This window comes from Podarcis filfolensis (genome assembly GCF_964270895.1).
Source record: "Podarcis filfolensis genome assembly, chromosome: 4".
NCBI lineage: Eukaryota > Metazoa > Chordata > Lepidosauria > Squamata > Lacertidae > Podarcis > Podarcis filfolensis.
The window spans coordinates 99,356,047-99,378,154 of NC_139607.1; the positions used below are offsets into that span (position 1 = coordinate 99,356,047).

At 45.7% G+C, this 22,108-nt stretch overlaps 1 protein-coding gene across 3 annotated transcripts; it reads left to right on the top strand.

The window, feature by feature from the left end:
• The first annotated feature begins 474 nt into the window (after positions 1-474).
• Positions 475-19,843, top strand: LOC310760882 (secreted frizzled-related protein 2-like). Of its 3 annotated transcripts, none has more exons than XM_083610096.1 (4): positions 475-521; positions 14,914-15,428; positions 16,736-16,813; positions 18,921-19,843. In XM_083610096.1, exons 2-4 carry the CDS (start codon positions 14,921-14,923, stop codon positions 19,229-19,231), a joined length of 897 nt encoding a protein of 298 aa, XP_083466222.1. In that variant the 5' UTR covers positions 475-521; positions 14,914-14,920; the 3' UTR covers positions 19,232-19,843. The 3 variants fall into 3 exon arrangements, with proteins under 3 accessions (XP_083466222.1, XP_083466220.1, XP_083466221.1); XM_083610094.1 differs by lacking the exon at positions 475-521 and adding an exon at positions 10,945-11,016; XM_083610095.1 differs by lacking the exon at positions 475-521 and adding an exon at positions 11,276-11,562.
• The last annotated feature ends 2,265 nt before the right edge of the window (positions 19,844-22,108 follow it).

Genomic DNA, 22,108 nt, shown 5'->3' on the forward strand with positions numbered 1-22,108 from the left:
TAAACATTAATGTCAAGGCCTGAATAAACATTAATGTCAAGGCCCTAATTGTAATAATTAATATTATTAATAATAATAAAACATTAATGTCAAGGCCTGAATAATGTCAAGGCCCTAATTGTAATAATAATAATAATAATAATAATAATAACAATAACAATAACAACAACAACAACAACAATAATAAACATTAATGTCAAGGCCTTAATCATAATGATAATAAAAATAGGATTAAACATTAATTGTAATAAGAATGCCTTAATTGTAATAAGAATACACATTAATGTCAAGTCCTTAATTGTTACTTAACAAGGAAAATAGACTTCTTATTCAGAGGACTAATATCCTTCCCTTAATTGTACCTTACTTAAAACAGCTCTTAGGAAAGGAGAGTAAATTCACTGTCAAGTAATTCCAGAGCCTCCACTGCTTCTTCCTGAAACGCCACCCTCTGCACAGTCCCACAGGACCATGCCCCAAGGAGCGTACAATTCAGGCTGTGGGAAGAATTAGAAATGGAAGTAAGGGCAGTGAGAGGAGGGGAAATGCTGGGCCTTAATAACCGTGGAGTGGGAAAGGGACCCCAGGGGTCCTCTAGTCCACCCCATCCCCACAAGGCAGACCTCTCAGCTAAAGCCGCAGGCCACCCAGCCTCTCCTTAAAAACCTCCACGGAAGGAGAGTCCACTGCCTCCTGAGGGAGACCGCAGGATGGAAGTGTATAAAGTCCATGATTCTTTGAGTGCCTTTAAAAAGTTATACAGTACACCCCGGTCAACCTATCAGATGAAATAAATCTCCATTACTATCACATCGAACGACACCCTTTTTGGGGGGATTGTCAGGGAACTGCCATCAGTGCCGGAGGGAGAGAGCAAGCTCCAGAGGGATTCCAGAGAGCATCCCGGGATGGGGAGAGGCTGCCCATCTTCTGGGGAAGAGAATCAGCGTAGCACCAGTGGAGAAGGGGGGCAGATGGGGGAAGCGGCGAGGCGGTCCCATGACTCCTTGCCGGGGACCAGCGGGGAGAGTAGGGGTCCTCCGCTGCCTACGCCCTCCTTGCACAGAAGGCTTCCACACAGAGAGAGTAGGAGGAGACTAGGCGTCAAAGAGCTTCTTTGCTGGAAGAAGTTTAAGAAACGCCCACTGACGGATTCTGCTAGCGATTGAGACAGCCACGGGTGAGTGGCTGTCCGGACAGAAAAGGTTCACTCAGGCAACCCAGCCAGGTGTTGGCACCGGCTTACGCACGAGCAATCCCTAGAACCATTACAGGGATATACCATATTTTTCTAAGTATAAGACTAGGTATTTTTTCTGAAAAATAATGTCCAAAATTAGGGGGCGTCTTATACACGGAGAATGCTGAGGGTGGGTTTTCTTAAATCTGAGTCCCCAAAAATAGGGAGCGTCTTATACACGGGGGCGTCTTGTAGACAGAAAAATACGGTAAATAAACTGACTGCTTTGGCTGATTCAGACGCAGAAATATCCGCTGCTATCTGGTTATGGCAGAATTCACATGACACCTTTGTTCTAGGGAAGAATGTTGATGGGGTAATAGATGAGGAGCTTGCTATCTAGGGCTGTGACAGGTGTCGTCTGCCCAGAGGCAACAGCACAGGCGTATTCAAGGCAAATCTTTTAAAATGTAGTATAAACACGGACAACTGGGAATCACTGGCCTGCGAGTGCTCTAATTGGAGAACAGCCTTTCCCAAAGGTGTCATGGGCTTTGAAGACGCTCAAACTCAAGACGCAAGGGAGAAATGTGCTAAGAGGAAAGCACGCTTGACAAACCCTCACCGTGATCAACTCCCACCTGGAAACCAATGTCCCCACTGTGGAAGGACATGTGGATCCAGAATTGGCCTCCACCATCACTTACAGACTCACTGTTAAGACCGTGTTCATAGAAGATGTTATGAGAAAAAAACTGCTCCTTTTCCCTTATGGGATACCCAAGAGCCCATATAGAGTCCTTACGTAGGTTCCCTATTGGTAGGAGAAAATAACAGAGACCAACCAGAGAATATTGAGAAGCAAAGCAGCTAGTAAGCCTGATCTTTATTAAAGCTGTTGCAACAGGGTGCTCCACCCACCCACCCACCCACCCACACACACACACAGGAGGCAGGGAAGGACCCAGAACAAAGGTGTGCCCGCCCTTATATAGACTTTTTAAATTGCCCACCCTCAAACTCCAGACCACCCCCAGAAACATCATACATACATCACAGGGGGCGGTCTAAAACAGAATCCTGAGTGTGTTGTTTATCTCCTGTCTGTCATTTACCTGATTGCATTATCTGGGTTTTGGCCACTCTTTTGTTATTTGTTGTTGCTTAGTTGTTTAGTCGTGTCAGACTCTTCGTGACCCTCTGGACCACAGCACGCCAGGCGCTCCTGTCTTCCACTGCCTCCTGCAGTTTAGTCAAACTCATGCTGGTAGCTTCAAGAACACTATCCAACCATCTCGTCCTCTGTCATCCCCTTCTCTTTGTGCCCTCCATCCTTCCAAACTTCAGGGTCTTTTCCAGGGAGTCTTCTCTTCTCATGAGGTGGCCAAAGTATTGGAGCCTCAGCTTCAGGATCTGTCCTTCCAGTGATCACTCAGGGCTGATTTCCTTCAGAATGGATAGGTTTGATCTTCTTGCAGTCCATGGGACTCTCAAGAGTCTCCTCCAGCACCAGAATTCAAAGGTGTTATGTACTGAAGTTCTCACCCTGGGCCAGCAGGGGGATACTGTAGATAGTTATGCAAATGAAGGATCGAAAAGTGACGTTCAGTGATTGGATAGTTTTGTATGCAAATGAAGGATCGAAAAGTGACGTTCAGTGATTGGATAGTTTTAGAACGTTGCAACAGTTACAATTTTTCTGTAGCTCTATATAAGCAGGCTGACTGAGCTCCTCAGTTAGTTCTGTTCCTGCTTACAAAATAAAGAGCTGCTTTGGAGAAATTGCTGTGTCGTCTGCTATGTCAACCCACAACCTAACAAAAAGCATCAATTCTTCAGCGATCAGCCTTCTTGATGGTCCAGCTCTCACTTCCATACATCACTACTGGGAAAACCATGGCTTTTACAATACGGACCTTTGTTGGCAAGGTGATGTCTCTGCTTTTTAAGATGCTGTCTAGGTTTGTCATTGCTTTTCTCCCAAGGAGCAGGCGTCTTTTAATTTCGTGACTGCTGTCACCATCTGCAGTGATCATGGAGCCCAAGAAAGTAAAATCTCTCACTGCCTCCATTTCTTCCCCTTCTATTTGCCAGGAGGTGATGGGACCAGTGTCCATGATCTTCGTTTTTTTGATGTTGAGCTTCAGACCATATTTTGCGCTCTCCTCTTTCACCCTCATTAAAAGGTTCTTTAATTCCTCCTCACTTTCTGCCATCAATGTTGTGTCATCTGCATATCTGAGGTTGTTGATATTTCTTCCGGCGATCTTAATTCCGGCTAGGGATTCATCCAGCCCAGCCTTTCGCACGATGAATTCTGCATATAAGTTAAATAAGCATCATCATCATCATTATTATTATTATTATTATTATTATTATTATTATTATTATTATTTTATTGCTACTTAATTCCTGAATCCAGGTCACAGGCTCACCCTATTCACACCTTAAATGTGCCCTTAGGGCAGGATTTGTGAGCACAGAGACAATGGGGAGATTTCCCATTTCCTTCGACCTTACAGAGAAATATTTGAGGTCATTTTGGGAGAGAGAAAATAGTTTCAGTACTTTTCTGTGGGTTTCAGACATGTGGTTTACATATTTGTATGTGTTTGCTTGGTACATTTATGAACATCTATTTTATATATATAAGACCTTAAAATTCTTATAACAAAGACAATCTTACTCGGCTACATCGAAGAAGAAGAATTGGAAGACAAGAGTGTGGCTGCCAATAGCCCTGGTACAATCGCCCAACAATCGGCGGCAGCATTGCAAGGAACAACATAAGCCAGGGGTCAGCAACCTTTTTCAGCCGTGGGCCGGTCCACTGTCCCTCAGACCTTGGGAGGGGGGCGGACTATATTTTGAATAAAAAAATGAACGAATTCCTATGCCCCACAAATAATCCAGAGATGCATTTTAAATAAAAGGGCACATTCTGCTCATGTAAAAACACGCAGATTCCCGGACCGTCCACCGGCTGGATTGAGAAGGTGACTGGTCCGCATCTGGCCCCCGGGCCTTAGGTTGCCTACCCCTGACATGGTCCATCAGGAAAATAATAAATCCAGGGATCCTCGATGCCTGTAAAACCAACTCAAAACAAAAAAAAAATTTTTCTTTCCAGTAGCACCTTAAAGACCAACTAAGTTAGTTCTTGGTATGAGCTTTCGTGTGCATGCACACTTCGTCAGATACCTGTGCATGCACACTTCGTCAGATACCACACGAAAGCTCATACCAAGAACTAACTTAGTTGGTCTTTAAGGTGCTACTGGAAAGAAAAAAATTTTTTTTGTTTTGACTATGGCAGACCAACACGGCTACCTATCTGTAACTGTAAAACCAACTGTAAAATCTCTTAGCGCAAACCAAAAGATGACTTAACGGCAGGCAAGCTTTCCAGAACTCTTCCTCTGGCTGGAAGTTAAAAGCAAAAAAGGAAGGTCTTGATGCTTTGTGGTCTGTGTTTAGTCACATACTTAGATGACAAAGCATCTAGTGGCACTTTAAGCACTTACAGATTTATTGTTACTGGGGGGGGGGGGTCACCTGGATCCCTTCCAGGCCTCTGATCCTGCATCCAGCAAGGGCTAGAACTGAGTAGGAAAGGCAGGGGAGCCTGCCAAACCAGTTCCTTTGTTAAGGGCTTTGGCTGGCCAGCTTAATGGAGTCATCCGCATCTCAAAGAATGCACCAGGTTTCAAGAGCTGCAACTCTAGTGATGTCGCTCTCTGGGAAACGGGGGGGGGGGGGGTTCCCCATTCCCTTCACTTGGCTGGTAGATGGAAGAAGAATAGCTGGGGTTGTTGTGTGACAGGGCGAAAAAGGCTGGATGATGAAGGCTGGAAGCTGCAGGACACAACAAGATGTCTTGCGCTATACTAGAATTTGGGGCTCCCCTGGAAAACCAAGGGGGAACCTACGGGAGTGCTAGCACCGTGAGCCCTCCATCCTATGCTCAGGTTGTATATATGTGTCAGTTAAACCACAGATCCTTGAAATAAAAAATTAAGGTCATATATATATATATATATATATATATATATATATATATATATATGATATAAATGTTCATAAGTGCACCAACCAAGCATGTACATTGATATATAAACCACATGTCTGAAACCCCACAGAAAGTCCTGAAACCATTTTGTCCGTCCCAAATTCCAAATTGACCTCAGACATTTCTCTGCAAGGTCAAGGAAAATGGAAAAGCCTCCCCATTGTCTTTTCCTTCACAAATCCTGTCTTAAGGGTATGTCTGTATATGAATAGGGTGAGCCTGTGACCTGGCTCAGGAATAAAGTATTTATCATTACAAAAGACTGGCCAGGCTCCCCAGCCTATCCAATCAAGTAAGCATTAACAGGTAACCTGCCAGACAGGAGATAAACAACACACTTAGATTTCTGCTGTAGACCGCCCTTTCTGCGATGTAGGTATGATGTTTCTGGAGGTGGTCTTGGACTCCAGGGTGGGCAATCTAAAATGTCTATATAAGGGCAGGCACACCTTTATTCAGGGTCCTACTCCTTCTCCTGTGGCTGAGGGGAGCACCCTGTTGCAACAGTTCAATAAAGATCAGACTTACTAGCTGCTTTGCTTCTCAGTATTCTCTGGTTGGCCTCTATTATTTTCTCCGACCGATGGAGAACCTTACAAAGGACTCTATAAGGGCTCTTGTGTTCCCCATAAGGGAATAAGGGCAGATTTCCATTTATTACACCTAAAGACATGGAGGTCTCCACTGACCTCTTCCAAAGGAAACAGAACCCTGGAATCCCTTCCTCCTTGGAGACTGGGACGGATGTGTGATGTTATAGCACAAGCTTTCGTGGACTATAGTCCATGTCAGATGCACTTCAATCGTCCACAGAAGTGTTTGCCGCCAAAAGAACACAAGGAGAGCCTGTTGGATCAGACCAATGGCCCGCCTAGTTCAGCATCCTGTTCTCACAGTGGCCAACCAGATGCCTCAATGAGAAGCCTGCAACAGGATCCGAGCACAAGAGCAATACACTCCTGCGGTTTCCTATAAGCATTTATGTACCACCATCTCATAAAATATCAGAGCAATGTACAGCACTGTGTAAACGATGCCAATGAAAAACCATTAAAAACAGTACAGTGGTACTTCAGTTTACATACGCTTCAGGTTACATATGCTTCAGGTTACATACGCTTCAGGTTACAGACTCCGCTAACCCAGAAATAGTGCTTCAGGTTAAGAACTTTGCTTCAGGATGAGAACAGAAATTGTGCTCTGGCAGCGCTGACGTGGTGCTTCAGGTTAAGAACAGTTTCAGGTTAAGTACGGACCTCCGGAACGAATTAAGTACTTAACTTGAGGTACCATTGTACAGAATGTTTATTAAAATGCCTGGTTAGAGATGTGTCAAAAGACTCTCTGCTGTTTTAGCCTTGGGTTCTTAGAAAGGAGAGAGCTGCCTCCAGCTCTGGATGGAATGTGGGAGGGGGCAGGAGCCTTGAGAGATTGCTCTCGGCCAGGTGATGTTTGGGTTTCAGGTTGCGCCAGCCTCCCCCCAGGAAGAAATGCCCCAGTGAGATCATCCAGCAAAGCTTCAGGACAGAGCAAAGGAAGCAGACCCTCCAAGACTCAGGGGTCAGCAAACTTTTTCAGCCGTGGGCCGGTCCACTGTCCCTCAGACCTTGTTGGGGGGGCGGACTATATTTTGAAGGAAAAAAAGAACGAATTCCTATGCCCCACAAATAACCCAGAGATGCATTTTAAATAAAAGCACACATTCTACTCATGTAAAAACACGCTGATTCCCGGACCGTCTGCGAGCCGGATTGAGATGGCGATTGGGCCGCATCCGGCCCCTGGGCCTTAGGTTGCCTACCCCTGCTCCAAGTGTCCCTATTTTTCAGGGACAGTCCTAGTTTTGCAGAAGCCATCCCACTTTCTTATTGATCCTGGAATATTCATTCATTTTATAAATAAAAAAACAAACCGCCCTATACCCAGAGGTCTCAGGGTGGTTCACTTTTCCTTAGGATATCCCTATTTTCATCGGAGAAATGTTGGCAGGTATAAAGGTAAAGGATGCCTGACAGTTAAGTCCAGTCACAAATGACTCTGGGGTTGCGGCGCACATCTGGCTTTACTGGCCGAGGGAGCCAACGTTTGTCCGCAGAGAGTTTTTCCGGGTCATGTGGCCAGCATGACTAAGCCACTTCTGGTGAACCAGAGCAGCGCACGGAAATGCCGTTTACCTTCCTGCTGGAGCAGTACCTATTTATCTACTTGCACTTTGACGTGCTTTCAAACTGCTAGGTTGGCAGGAGCAGGGACCGAGCAACGGGAGCTCAACCCGTCACGGGGATACGAACCGTCAACCTTCTGATCAGCAAGCCCTAGGCTCAGTGGTTTAGACCACAGCACCACCCACGTCGCCAAGGAGATAAGTAACTACAGAACCTTTAGAAGACACCTGAAGGCAGCCCTGCATAGGGAAGTTTTTTAAATGTTTAATGTGTGACATATACATAATAAACTTACGGTTATGGTTAAATAGGACGTCCCTATTTCCATCAGAGAAATGTTGTAGGGTCTGAGGTAGTACCTCAGGCAGTGCATAATTTAAACCAGGGGTGGATTGTTGACCAGATTCACTCTAGCAAGCCACCAGAAGTGCTCAGCCAAGTCCCCAGAGCTTTATCTCCAAACCAGACTGGAGAGAAAACCCCTCTGCCTGTTCTCTTGAGTTCTTCTGTAGATCCCCTTGGGGGTCTTTCTTTTCTCTGGTAAGATCAGGAATAAAGCCACCAACTTGTGCATCTTCAATTTTATGTGCTTGGGGAAAAAATTAAAAGGAGGTGGACGTATTGGGGGGGGAAATACTTTGGCAATCCCACCTGCCGTTGCACCCAACGTGTTTTGACTATATGTGATTTTGGTTTGGGCACTGTCTCTGGAACAGTGGTACCTTGGTTCCCAAACATAATCCGTTCTGGAAGTCTGTTGCAAAACCAAAGCATTCCAAAACCAAGGCACGCTTTCCCATAGAAAGTAATGCAAAACGGATTAATCTGTTCCAGACTTTTAAAAACAACTCCTAAAACAGCAATTTAACATGTATTTTACTATCTAACGAGAGCATTGATCCATAAAATGAAAGCAATAATCAATGTTCTATATACTATAAAATAAATAAGACAGTATTGTAGATGATAAAGATTAAAATTATTTTTTTTTCCTTACCTGCACTGATGATAGTCATTCTTTGGGTGGGGGGCTTTTATCCATTTCCGCAGTCACACAATCAATCAGTAGCTGAACTGGGTTCCACAGTCACAAAAGCAAACTAACCGAAAAAGCCTCAAAAACAAAAGCACCAAACATAACCCGTTCCGGAAGTCCGTTTGACTTCCGAAATGTTCGAAAATCAAGGCGCAGCTTCTGATTGGTGCAGGCGCCCCGGAAACAATAGCCGACAGCCACATCGGATGTTCAGCTTCCAAAAAACATTCCAAAACCAGAACACTTCTGGGTTTTCGGTGTTTGGGAACCAAGGTGTTTGAGAACCAAGGTACCACTGTATATAGTTTGGAAAAGGACAGCAGTATTCTTCGATGTTGACTCAAGATGATGAACCGAAACATGACAAGTATCACCTCTTTTTCTCCACGAATGAATCCCTTTGTCCTTTAATCTTTATGCACACAGGTTCATCAGCCCTTATTCCAATTAAGTGACCTTCCCTCTCCACTGCACGTTGTCCTCACATTTTTAAGCATTACCCTAAGTACACAAGAAGAGCCTATCTAGTTCAGTATCCTGCTTTCACTGTGGCCAGCCTGATGCCTGTGGAAAACATCCAAGCAAGACTCTAGCACAAGGTTATTCTCCCCACCTGCGATATTCTCCATCTGCAAATGATATTCACAGACATACTGCCTCTGGCCACAAAGCCATTGTGGCTGCTAGTGTGATAGGAATTTTGAGGTCTTAGATATACATTAAATGTTCATAAGTGTACCAACCAAGCATGTACATAGATCAGCACAGAAAGACCAACCCGAAACCATTTTTTATTCCCAAACTGAGCAAATGTTTTCTCTGCAAGGTCAAAGGAAAATGGAAAAGCCTCTCCATTGTCTTTTCCTTCACAAATCCTGTCTTAAGGGCACATTTAAGATATGAATAGGTGTGAGCCTGTTGACTGGCTCAGGAACTAAGTATTTATCATTACAAAAGACTGGCCTGGCTCTCCAGGCAATCCAATCAAGTGACCAGTAAACAGGTAACCTGGCAGACAGGAGGTAAATAAAGCACTCAGATTTCTGCTGTAGACCACCTTTTCTGTGATGTAGGTATGATGTATCTGGGAGGGTGGTCTTGAGTTACACCCCTTCTGTGATGTATGTATGATTTATCTGGAGGGATGGTCTTGAGCTCCAGAGCAGGGAATTTAAAATGTCTATATAAGGCCTTGCGCGCCAATGTTCTGGGTTCCTCCTCCCTCCTGCGTGTGGTGAGTGAGGACCCTGTTGCAACAGAAAAATAAAGATCAGGCTTACTAGCTGCTTCTCAGTATTCTCTAGTTGGCCTCTGTTATTTTCTCCTACCAATAGGGAACCTATATAAGGACTCTATATGGGATCTTGGATACCCCATAAGGGAAAAAGGGCAGATTTTTGTTTACAACACTAGCCATTGGCTGCCTTCGCCATGAACCTGCTTAGTCCTCTTTTAAAGCCATCCAGGTTGGTGGCCATCACTGTTTCCTGTGGGAGAGAGTTCCACAGTTTAACCCTGTGCTGCATGAAGAAGTCCCAGTTTTATCTGTCCTGGATTTCCCAACATTCAGCTTCACCGAATGTTCACCGGTTCCAGTATTATGAGAGAGGGAGAACAACTTTATTCTGTCCACTTCCTCCATGCCTGGCACAACTGCATAAACCTTTGCCATGTTGTCTCACACTCGCCTTTCCTCTAAACTGCAAAGTCTCAAAACAGACTTCTTTTCACAGGAGAGTCCCTCTATCCTGATAATCATTTTGGTCACCGCTTTCTGAACCTTTTCCAACTCTACAATAATATTTTAGAGGCAAAGCAACCAGAACTGTACACAGTACTCAAAATGCGGTCGCACAATAGACTCACACAATGGCACTGTGATATCGGCAGTTTTAATTGTCTTTCCGAATTATCCCTAGCATGGAATTTGTCTGTTTCACTGGGTTGACATCTTCACTGAGCTCTCTGCTGTGAACCCAAGCTCCTATTCCTGGTCCATCACCACCAGTTCAGGCCCCATGAGTCAGTATGTGAAATTAGGAATATATATATACAGTGGTACCTTGGGTTAAGTACTTAATTTGTTCCAGAGGTCTGTTCTTAACCTGAAACTGTTCTTAACCTGAAGCACCACTTTAGCTAATGGGGCCTCCTGCTGCTGCCGCCACACAATTTCTGTTCTCATCCTGAAGCAAAGTTCTTAACCCGAGGTACTATTTCTGGGTTAGCGGAGTCTGTAACCTGAAGCATCTGTAACCTGAAGCGTATGTAATCCGAGGTACCACTGTATATTTTTTTTGCACCCACGCACATAATTTTAAACTTGTTTGCACTGAATTGCATTTGCCATTTGACCATGCATCTGCTCTCGGTTCGGAGAGCTCCTTTCGGAGGGGCCTCGCTGTTATTCATGCAGATGTTGGACTTCCCTCAGGCGTAGATTTCGCTAATTGACTTATGCACCTTGGCAAGAGAAAAGAGGAAAAAACAGTGGTTGTAAGGTGGAGGTCCTAGACATGCTCAATGGGAAGGAAGCCCCACTGAAGTGGGATATATGTCAGACTAAGTATGCAGACTAAATGTGCTCCAGGGCAAGAGGAGGCAGCTTTTGAGAAGCGAATTCCTCCTTATCTAGGCTTTTAAGGAAATGCATTGCTGTTTGGGGTCTCCCTCCCTCTCTTCTCTTGAAGTTTTCAACCTCTTTTTCCCCTGATGGCTGGGAGAGATAGTGGCTTTTGCTCTGAAGTGGGTTGTTGTTTTTTTTGCTTTCCAAGGCAGAAACCATTTAGCATGGCATATGTGCCTTAGCCAAAACTAGGAGGAGAAGGAGGGGGACCTCAGTTTGGGTGGGTGGGGGGAACAAACAGCCTCCAGTTTATTGTTCTGGAGAGAGAACTAAGGTATAATTACAGGGTGGTGTGGGTTCCCCCCCCCCTCCGCCTTTTACAGCCCTTTTGTGAGCCCCACCGGATTCCCTGCAGTTAAATTTCCCCGTCTTGCTCATTCAAGACCAAACGCATCCCTGGCTGCTGCTGCTGCAGCCTCGCCTCTCCAGAGGACCTGAAAACATCCTGGCTTCAGGAGGGCTTCCTGCCTAGCCAGACCCAGTCAGGTAAAACCTTAACTTGGGGAGGCTCTTCTAAAAGGGGGTGAAAGTCAGACGGAGGGCAAAGGGCTGAAGCAGAACCCCAGACTGGGGGGAAGCTTGCGAGCTTGGAACCAGGCGCAAATTGCGGAGCTGCAGAAAAGGAGTTTGTGGCTCAGAGGCAGGGCAGCCGCTTGGCTTGCAGAAGGAGGAGGCAGGTTCGCAACCCAACCCACCCCACGCATCTCCAGGTAGGGCTGGGAATTCTCCCTCTCCACAAAGCCCTGGGGGGGTCACTGCCAGACTGGGTGGGCAATTCGGAGCCAAATGCACCGACGTCCCATTCCTTGCTGGGGCGCAAGTAGTGCCAGCGCCTTCCGTCAAGAGTTTGGGTGTAATCTTTGACACCTCCCTTTCTTTGGAGGCGCAGGTTACAGCTATAACAAAGGCGGCATTTTCCCATCTACGCCAAGCTAAGCAGTTGGTCCCTTATCTCTCTCGCCCTGACCTAGCCACTGTGATCCATGCGACGGTCACCTCCAGGCTTGACTATTGTAACTCACTCTACATGGGGCTGCCCTTGAAACTGACGGCTAAGGGAGCTGGGCATGTTTAGCCTGGAGAAGAGGAGGTTAAGGGGTGATATGATAGCCATGTTCAAATATATAAAAGGATGTCACATAGAGGAGGGAGAAAGGTTGTTTTCTGCTGCTCCAGAGAAGCGGACACAGAGCAATGGATCCAAACTACAAGAAAGAAGATTCCACCTAAACATTAGGAAGAACTTCCTGACAGTAAGAGCTGTTCGACAGTGGAATTTGCTGCCAAGGAGTGTGGTGGAGTCTCCTTCTTTGGAGGTCTTTAAGCAGAGGCTTGACAACCATATGTCAGGAGTGCTCTGATGGTGTTTCCTGCTTGGCAGGGGGTTGGACTCGATGGCCCTTGTGGTCTCTTCCAACTCTTATGATTCTAAGGGGACCCTGAGGATCATCTAGTCCAACCCTCTGCAATGCAGGAATATGCAGCTGTCCCATATGGGAATCGAACCTGCAACCTTGGCGTTATCAGCACCAGGTTCTAACCAACTGGCCAGAGCAGGCTTCCTCAACCTTTGCCCTCCAGATGTTTTTGGCCTACAACTCCCATGACCCCTAGCTAGCAGGACCAGTGGTCAGGGATAATAGGAATTGTAGTCTCAAAACATCTGGAGGGCCGAGTTTGAGGAAGCCTGGGCCAGAGGAAGGAAAAAAAGGTAACAAGCCTGGAAAACAATGCATGAAATATCCACTGTGTGCCAAATATTTAACTCTCCCCGCCTTCTAGTAGCACATTGTCCTCTCCCAGTGGCATTTCTGCCTGACTCCACTCCCCTGCTTTGCTGAACCCTCTTTGTCTCCTTCCTGTTCCTTCTTTCTCCCTGCTCCCCATGCCTAGAATAGCACACAGACGCCAGTTGTCCCCTGCTTCTTGAACCCAAGCCCTTTTCTGTAAGCTCCATGGCAGCAGAGACCTGGCTATATTTGCCTATGTGAAAACCTAATCAGGCATCTTCGGATGTGGGTTGGTGACAGTTGCAGCAACGCTCCTTCCCTGCTCCTCCTTGCTTTTTTTAAAAAAAATATTCATTTTTCATTTTCATTCATTACATACATCTCAAATTCATAACATTTACTATGCATTACTTCCTCCCTCCCCTCCTGGGCTTCCCCCAACTCCCACTTCTGGTTTGTTTCTCCTTTCACCCACTTTGCTCCCTCCTAAAAGAAAATAATACTAATAACATATTTATACAATAACATCTAACCTAAAAACATAAAGATGAAAATAAGTACACCATATTATTTCTCTATCTTCTACACATTTTCTAAGACTAATGATGTGAAAGTTAAATCCTGCCATCAAGTCTATAGACTTGCTTTGTTTCTGCAAGTATAATATAAATGGTTCCCATTCTTTTTCAAAGTCTCTGTTGCCTTTTTCTCTTAGTCTGTCTGCCATTTTTGCCAGTTCTGCATAGTTCATCAACTTCTCTTGCCACTGTTCTTTAGTTGGTATTTCTCCAGTCTTCCAATTTTGTGCAATCAACATTGTCGCAGCTGTAGTGGCATACATAAATAAAGTCCTCTTTTCTTTCAGTATATCTTGGCCTAAGATACCTAGTAGAAAGGCTTCTGGGGGTTTTTACAAACGTTATTTTCAACATTTTCTTCAACTCATTATATATCATTTCCCAATAAGCTTTTACCTTTTTGCAATCCCACCACATATGATAAAACGTACCTTCTGCTTCGCACCTCCAACACTCTTTCTTTTTTATACATTTTTGCCAATTAACTGGTGATATATACCATCTATACATCATTTTCATATAATTTTCATATAATTTTCTCTCAATAATATGCAGTCTGTAAATTTCAAGTTTACTTTCCACAACCCTGCTCCTCCTTGCTTAGCCCCCAAACCTCTATCCCATCCCTGCTTCGATCACACCCTCAGAGCCGTTTAATAGATAACGGCAGGTGTAATCATTTCATAATACTAATTATTATGAATGGCCTCTTGGGAAAAGCTTTGGAGAAATGACTTAAAGTTTATGGCTTGCTATATTTTAAAAGAAAATTCTATGAAGATGTTCTACCGATGGTACGTTACACCAAGCAAACTGGCGAAAATGTATAAAACCAGCTCAAATCTTTGCTGGAGATGTAAAGAATCAGAGGGAACAATGTATCACATGTGGTAGAAATGTCATAAAGATTTAAAAAAACTTTTGGGAAATCATCTCTAATGAGCTTTCAAAAACGTTCAAATCAAAAAGCTGGGAGCCTTCTTGTTATTATTGCTGCAGATATAGCGAAAGAATTAAGAAAGGTATTTATGTACGCAACTGCTGCGGCGAGAATGTTAATAGCTAGATGGTGGAAGGGAGATAAAATACCAACTAAATTGGAATGGCAGGCGAAGTTATTTGAATATGTAGACTTGGCAAAGATGACAGGGAAAATTAGGAATCAGACAAACCAAGAATTTAACAAAGAATGAGATTGATTCCAATTATATTTAAAAGAACATTGTTCTCAGATAAAATCTTTGACATGTTTTGAACAACTTCTGCAATGATATATTCTACCAAGAATGTGGACAATTGACAATAAGTTTAAAAAATGCAATTATGCAGTCAACAAGGTAATGATGGACCCCTATCGAGGATGACAGAAGTCCCAATATATGGAAGAATTTTATTTTATATGCAAGGTGATTTGTTTTATTATCTGTTCTTTTGTGGTGGAGGGAGCACTTCCTTCCTGGTTTTCGGTGTTTGAGTACCAAGGCGTTTGAGAACCAAGGTACCACTGTAGTTCTCTCTTTCCCCTTCAGGCTCCTGATGGAGGTCCCGATCCCTCTTGCTCTCCTCCTGGCCGCCTGGAGCTGCTCCTTCCCCTCCTCCTGCTCCTCCTCGCCCTCCTTCGCCTACCAGCTGGCGCAGCTGAGCAGCCGCCGCAGCAGCTGCAAGCCCGTGCCCAGCAGCATGAGCCTGTGCCACGGCGTGGGCTACAGCGAGATGCGCTTGCCCAACCTCCTGGGCCACGAGACCATGAAGGAGGCGCTGCAGCAGGCCGCCTCCTGGGTGCCCCTCCTCACCAAGCAGTGCCACCGAGACACCAAGAAGTTCCTCTGCTCTCTTTTCGCCCCTGTCTGCATCAGCGAGATGGACGAGCCCATCTTCCCCTGCCGCTCCCTCTGCGAGGCCGTCCGGGACGGCTGCACTCCCGTCATGGCCGCCTTCGGCTTCCCCTGGCCGGAGATGCTCAACTGCAGCCGCTTCCCCCGGGGGAATGAGCTCTGCGTCCCACCCGCCGGCCCAGCCGACAGAGTGCGGCTCCCAAAAGAAGGTAGGTAAGAGGTGAGCGGAACAGGTGGCCGGGGGGGGGGGGAAGTCCCCAGGGAGGTCCAGGGCAAGGGGCACAAGCAGCCCAGTTCTCCCTGCCCTCTGAGCTGCCTTTCCCCCCTCACTGCTTCCCTCAGAGGGTCAGACAAGGACTTGGGAGACATGGGTTCGAATCACGCACCCTCCCTCGGCCATGAGCCTCCCTCGGACACTCTTCGCTGTGTGATAGGAATTTTGAGGTCTTAGATATATTTTGAATGTTCTTACGTGTACCAACCAAGCATGTACATAGATCAGCACAGGAAGATGGACCTGAAACCATTTTTGATTCCCAAACTGACCTCAATTATTTCTCTGCAAGGTCAAATGAAAATGGAAAAGCCTCCCCATTGTCTTTTCCTTCACAAATCCTGTCTTAAGGGCACATTTAAGATATGAATAGGGTGTGAGCCTGTGACCTGGCTCAGGAACTAAGTATTTATCATTACGAAATACTGGCCAGGCTCCCCAGGGTATCCAATCAAGTGAGGATTAACAGGTAAACCTGTCAGACGAGATAAACAAGGCACTCAGATGTCTGCTGTAGACCACCTTTTCTGTGATGTAGGTATGATGTATCTGGGGGTGGTCTTGAACTCCAGGGCGGGCAATTTAAAATATCTATATAAGGGCGGATACATCTGGGTTCTGGGTTCCTCCTCCCTCCTGCGTGGGGTGCATGAGGACCCTATTGCAACAGATCAAGAAAGATCAGGCTTACTAGCCGCTTTGCTTCTCAATATTCTCTGCTTGGCCTCTGTTATTTTCTCCTACCAATAGGGAACCCACGTAAGGACTCTATACGGGCTCTTGGATACCCCATAAGGGAAAAAAGGGCATATTTTTGTTTACAACAGCTGGCTTCTCTCAGCCCAATCTACCTCACAAAGTTGTTGTTGGGGTTTTAAACAAGGAGGAGAAAGAACTGCGTGCAGCACCTTGAGCTCCTTGGAGAGGCAGGTCGGACATATTATTTCCTTAAGCAAGTGCAATAGACAAAACAGAAACGCAAGGCATAAAATAAATCAGTGCGTCAGTGCGACCTGGTCAATTGGGTACCTGCCCCGACAGATATCAGCATATGTATGCTGTGATTCACTTGGGAAAGGCAGCGTCCATTTCTGAGCACCTCAATTGAAGAAGGATGTTGAGAAGCTGGAAGGTGTGCAGAGGAGGGCGACCAAGATGGACCAAGCGCCCGGGATACATGCCTGATGAGGAACGGTTGAAGGAGTTGGGTATATTTAGGATATATCTCCTTTGCTCCTCCAGACACAGTGTGTGCTGCCTGTCTGCATACTGAGATTGGGGAGAAGGAATTCCTGGAGAATGTCTGCAGCCAGGACTTTGGTGAGTCTCTCGTTCTGTGTGCTGGCCGGGGAAAAGTGGTGCTGTATGTCTGGGGAGAAAAAATCACGTGAATGGAAAACCGCCCAGAAGTGCAATGGCACTTCCTTCTCTTCTCCTTCAACCCCCAAATTACTGGGGGATCCCCAGAAGTGGTTTGGGAAGTGCCTGGGGAGAGAAGAAGGAAGACCAATGCATTCATTGCACTCACGAATGTTGTTCAACTGGCGCATTGACTCGGAATATGCTCCCGTTACCAATTATTCCGCATCTTTTATTCCCCTTCCTCCCCCCCCCTTTTTGTGAAGATTACCCGCTCTGAGATCCCACAGCTAATTCTCCCCTGGTCTCCTTGCTGGCCCAAATAGGACTAATTTAGCCAGCTAGCCCTGGTGATCATCTAATGCTTATTGGATGGATTTCCCCCTAAATTGATTTTTGAATTTTGAATTTATTGTTAATCACATTTTATACTGTATTTTACGCTGTTTTTTTGTTGCAACAATTAAGTGTTTTAATTTCTTGTTAGCCGCCCTGAGCCCGGTTTTCTGAACCGGGAAGGGTGGGGTATAAATAAAAATTTATTATTATTTTTTATTATCTAATTTTTGAAGCCACATTCGCAAGACGTTCAGCAAAATCCATATCGGTTTTGTAGCTTCTTGGCTAGTGCTGCTTTTTGATGCCTCCCCCCCATCAAACCAATTACAAAACTGGATACGGGGTAAGCCACAACGTGGACACCCCCTAACAGCCATTATGCTGGTGCATTTCACAGCTTCGTGAACATCAGGAGAGGTTGCGGTGGAGGCCACCCCAAAAAAGTCCTGCACGTTTGGTGAAGGCATACCCCACCCCACCCCTTCTGATGTGAACCGCCCTGAGATCTTTGGAGGGCTGGTAGTATATAAATTTGATTGATAAATAACAGAAAACACCTCTCTGTGCAAATGCAGCTTGAAATGCAACAGTGGATGGAATGATATTGCTGTGTTTCAAGCCACGATTGTGAATGTAATCAGCATCTACAACCCTGCCTGCCTGCCCCAAATTAGCCGTGGTTCGTGCATTGTGGGGGGTTGGACTAGATGACCTTTGGGTCCCTTCTAACCTTGTAATTCTATGAGGAGCAGTGCCGGATTTACGTATAAGCTAAACAAGCTATAGCTTAGGGCCCCACTCTCTTGGGGGCCCCCCAAAGATGTAAAGGGGGAAAAACCTGGATGTACCTTTCCAAAATATAAGATAAGAAACAAATAAAATAAAACCTACCTACAGCAACAGTGTTTTGTGTTGTGTAGGCTCTTAGGATGTAAGTCATGGGCCCCGCCTGCTAGCCTGCTCCCTCAAATATCACTGGTTTGCTCATTTCTATATAAAGGGTGCCTACATTCTGCTATTTATCATTATTTGTAGTTTGCATCATATATTTACACCTATCATTATTTCATGTTATAGCAAGTTTCTAGAGACTAGGTTATGAGTCTTTGCAAATTGTGTTTCCAAAGGAACGTTTGTTATCGCCAAATGCCAATGTGTTTGCATTATTAAGTTTGTTATGAATAAAAAATCATTTTAAGTTAGAGCTTAATTATTTCACTATTAATGTACTTCTTAACTGTATTTCAGTTCAACAATTACTTTGATAAAATGCATATTTTGGTATGTGCAAATGGCTTGAGATACCTATTGGGTCCATAAATTACCAGATAGCATATATTCAACACTATTTGTTGTTGACAAAGGACAGCTGGACATATAAAGGGCCCCATTACCTTCAATAGCTTAGGGCATCATCAAACCGAAATCCAGCCCTGGTGAAGAGGCATACGGAGGTCGCGGTCGGGGGGGTCCTAGCCAGTGGCCACCGGAAATGGTACATGCATCACTGCCAACTTTTTCCTTTTTTTTAAGGGAAATTCCCTTATTCCAAATAGGATTCCTCGCAAGAAAAGGGAAAAATTGACAGCTATGGGTACAGGAATTGCAGGGGCAGCCCTTGACGGCAGGGAGCGAGATGGGGAAAACAGGAGAGGGAAAAAGCCCAACTTGCAGAGGAACCTCCCCATTAACTCTGTCCCTTTCCCCCATGTCTCCCTGTCTCCCGCAGCCTTAAAAATGAGCATCAAATCTTCATCTGCCATCGACGGGGACCTCCAGGTGACCCCTGACCTCCGGGGACGCACCCTTTACAGGCAGGATGGCTGGTCGGAGGAAGAGCTGAAGAAGCCGGTTCTGTGGCTGACCGACGGAGAGGCCTGCTCCTGCGAGGAAGTGACGGCGGCAGGGCCTGGGTCCGTGGTCCTTGCCATGGGGCACAGGGTAGCTGGCCGGCTCGTCCTCTCCTGGGTCAGGAGGTGGCGACGGGGGGAGAAGGAGCTGAAGAAGTTCACCAGGGCCGTGCGGAAAATGCAGTGTTAAGAAGAGGCGGCGGCGTTTCCTCCTCCCCTCCCCTCCCGTCACCAGGTTCTGCGATTTATCTTCTGCTGCGGAATTGCTGCATCGCAGGGGGTTGGGATGGATGACCTTGTGGGGTCCCTTCCAACTTTGCACGTCTATGATTCAAGCCAGACAAGGGGTTTAGATTTAGCGGGCTTCTGGCGTGCCCGACACTTCCTCCAGATGGTGTTAGGATATGGTATCTAATATTGGATAATAGTTCCAATATTTCTACCCAGATGCAACTTGGCAGAGGCGAGGCATTGAAGAGCAGAAATTATGCTCAATTTCAGGCACAAAAGCAACTTCCTTTCCTATCCAAAAGGCCTCTCTTGCTAGCCAGTTTCCAGCTCTAGGGTGCCACCATTCCAAACTTCCATCCGGATTAGAATTTACCTCTGCGTGGAAACAGCAGTGCTAAAGACATTTGTCCCTCCCCAGCCTCAAATTAGTAGACTACTGGGGTGTGTGTGTGATATTTTCCCCGAAATCCAGCATTTTATACTGTGTGTTCGCATTTCACGGCTTGTTTATCCACTAAAACGTTTGTTTTAACACATGAATCAATAAATATGTGATCGTTTGTGAACGCTCCTTCTTGGTTTCTAACATTAAATAAATTGGAGTTCTTGTTATTAAATATACCAAGAAAAAAGCACACCAAGAACTCAGGCCACACCTCGTTGTTATCTCTGAGAAATGTAGAAAATAACAGGATATATTTATCTGAAAGTCTTCAAACTTGCACGACCCTTTAAAAAATTAGCTGATGAAGATGAATACGTCGAAACAGGGCCCTGTCCTGGTTTCTGATCCATAACTGACTTCTGACTTCTGCTCAGTGATTGAAACTAAGACCTTCACGTCGAATCTGACTATGGACTAACATGAACTTATCTCTGCTCATAAACTCTTATCTCTCATTCTGTAACGAATTATTGTGTTATACACATCTTTATGAGTTTGAGTTTGTAATCTCTATTTGAGTTTGTATCCTTGTCAGAATACATACTTTTGAATGGATTAGTTTTTGTTACAATTGACTACAATTGTGAGTAGGGACCACTCCCACTACTGAAACTTATATTGGCCAGAGTTCTTGGTTGTTTTTTTCTTCCTCTTTGGTTTTTGGTCGGGAGGGAAGCTCAAGTCGGACGGGGCCTCTGTGGAAAGGAAGTTCTCTGAAGAAGACACTCCATCGCCTCATCCGAGATGTGTGTTGAGGGAAAGGGGAGGAGCAGGCTGTGGTTAGCTCAGTGATGAGGGAGAAAGGCACTCTGCACATACTCAGAGGCACATGTATTCTACAAGTCAAATAAGTGTCTCTCTCAGGTTAAGCTCTTGGGCAGGGGCTGTTTGTAAAGCACCTCTTCGTCCACGGAGCTCCTCTTACTTATTTATTATTTGTGTATTCCATTTATATCCCACCTTTTCCTCCAAGGAGGTGCCACACGTTGTTCTTTCCCTGACACGTGATTCAATCCTAACGACAACTCTGTGAGGTCAATGAGGCTGAGAGAAGGCAGTGACTGACGCCCAAAGCTCACCCATCGAGCTTCATGGCCGAGGAAGGGGACTTGAACGCAGATCTCTCCCAGGTCCCAGCCTGACACTCTTATCCGCTACACTGCCAACCTGGGTCTCTTAAGGAATCTGAGATGGTGAGCCAGCCTGCAAACTGATGGCATTTGCCACCACAACATTGGTGGTGGTTCTTGAGCATGGGCAAAATGACGCCGCCAACCAATTTAATAGCAACAACAATAATGGTGCAAGCTGAATGGCGGGCGGAAGTTCAACAGGCTCAGCTTCTCCTTTTCTCGCTGTGTTCTGTCTAAATGCACCGCCTGGGCTAATCTTTGCCTTGGAGCCGCTGAAAGGAAGCAGGCCAAGCCCAGACCTGCGGGTGGGAGAAAGTGGCCCCTCTCAAAGGGAACCGAAACAATCAAGGTGAAATGAGATTTGTTCCAACATGTTCCCAGTTATGCTCTTTGGCGCTGAGGAATTTGGTTTTTGAAAATCTCCAAATCAAGAACATAGATGCAGAAAGGGCTCGCTCCGTTGCTGAAATGCATTCGCATGCCTGGGAGTCATTCTGGACTCACAGCTGTCCACAGAGGCGCAGGTTAATTCTGTGTCCAGGGCAGCTATCTACCAGCTCCATCTGGTATGCAGGATGAGACCCTATGTGCCCACAGACTGTCTCACCAGAGTGGTGCATGCTCTGGTTATCTCCCGCTTGGACTACTGCAATGCGCTCAGTGTGGGGCTACCTTTGAAGGTGACCCGGAAACTACATCTAATCCAGAATGCGGCAGCTAGACTGGTGACTGGGGGCAGCCGCCAAGACCACATAACACCAGTCCTGAAAGACCTACATTGGCTCCCAGTATGTTTCCAAGCACAATTCAAAGTGTTGGTGCTGACCTTGAAAGCCCTAAACAGCCTCGGTCTGATACCTAAAGGAACATCTCCACTCCCATCGTCCAGCCCAGACACTGAGGTCCAACTCCGAGGGTCTTCTGGCAGTTCCCTCCCTGCAAGAAGCCAAGTTACAGGGAACCAGGCAGAGGGCCTTCTTAGTAGTGGCACCCACCCTGTGAAACGCCCTCCCATCAGATGTCAAAGAAATAAACAACTACCTGACTTTTAGAAAACATCTGAAGGCAGCTCTGTTCAGGGAAGTTTTAAATGTGTGACATTTTAATGTATTTTTAAACTTTTGTTGGAAGCTGCCCAGAGTGGCTGGGGAAAGCCAGCCAGATGGGCAGGTTACAAATAATAAATTATTATTATTATTATTATTATTATTATTATTATTATTATTATTGAGCCACCCTTCATGCAAAGGTTCATAGA

What these genes read in the sequence shown, in the direction of transcription:
- LOC310760882 (XM_083610094.1), top strand. Translation starts at nt 10,967, where the DNA reads ATGCTCAATGGGAAGGAAGCCCCACTGAAGTGGGATATATGTCAGACT. An exon ending in TGGGATATATGTCAGACTAA is followed by an intron (nt 11,017 to 14,913) that starts GTATGCAGACTA and finishes TTTCCCCTTCAG; the next exon opens with GCTCCTGATGGAGGTCCCGA. An exon ending in TGTCTGCAGCCAGGACTTTG is followed by an intron (nt 16,814 to 18,920) that starts GTGAGTCTCTCG and finishes TGTCTCCCGCAG; the next exon opens with CCTTAAAAATGAGCATCAAA.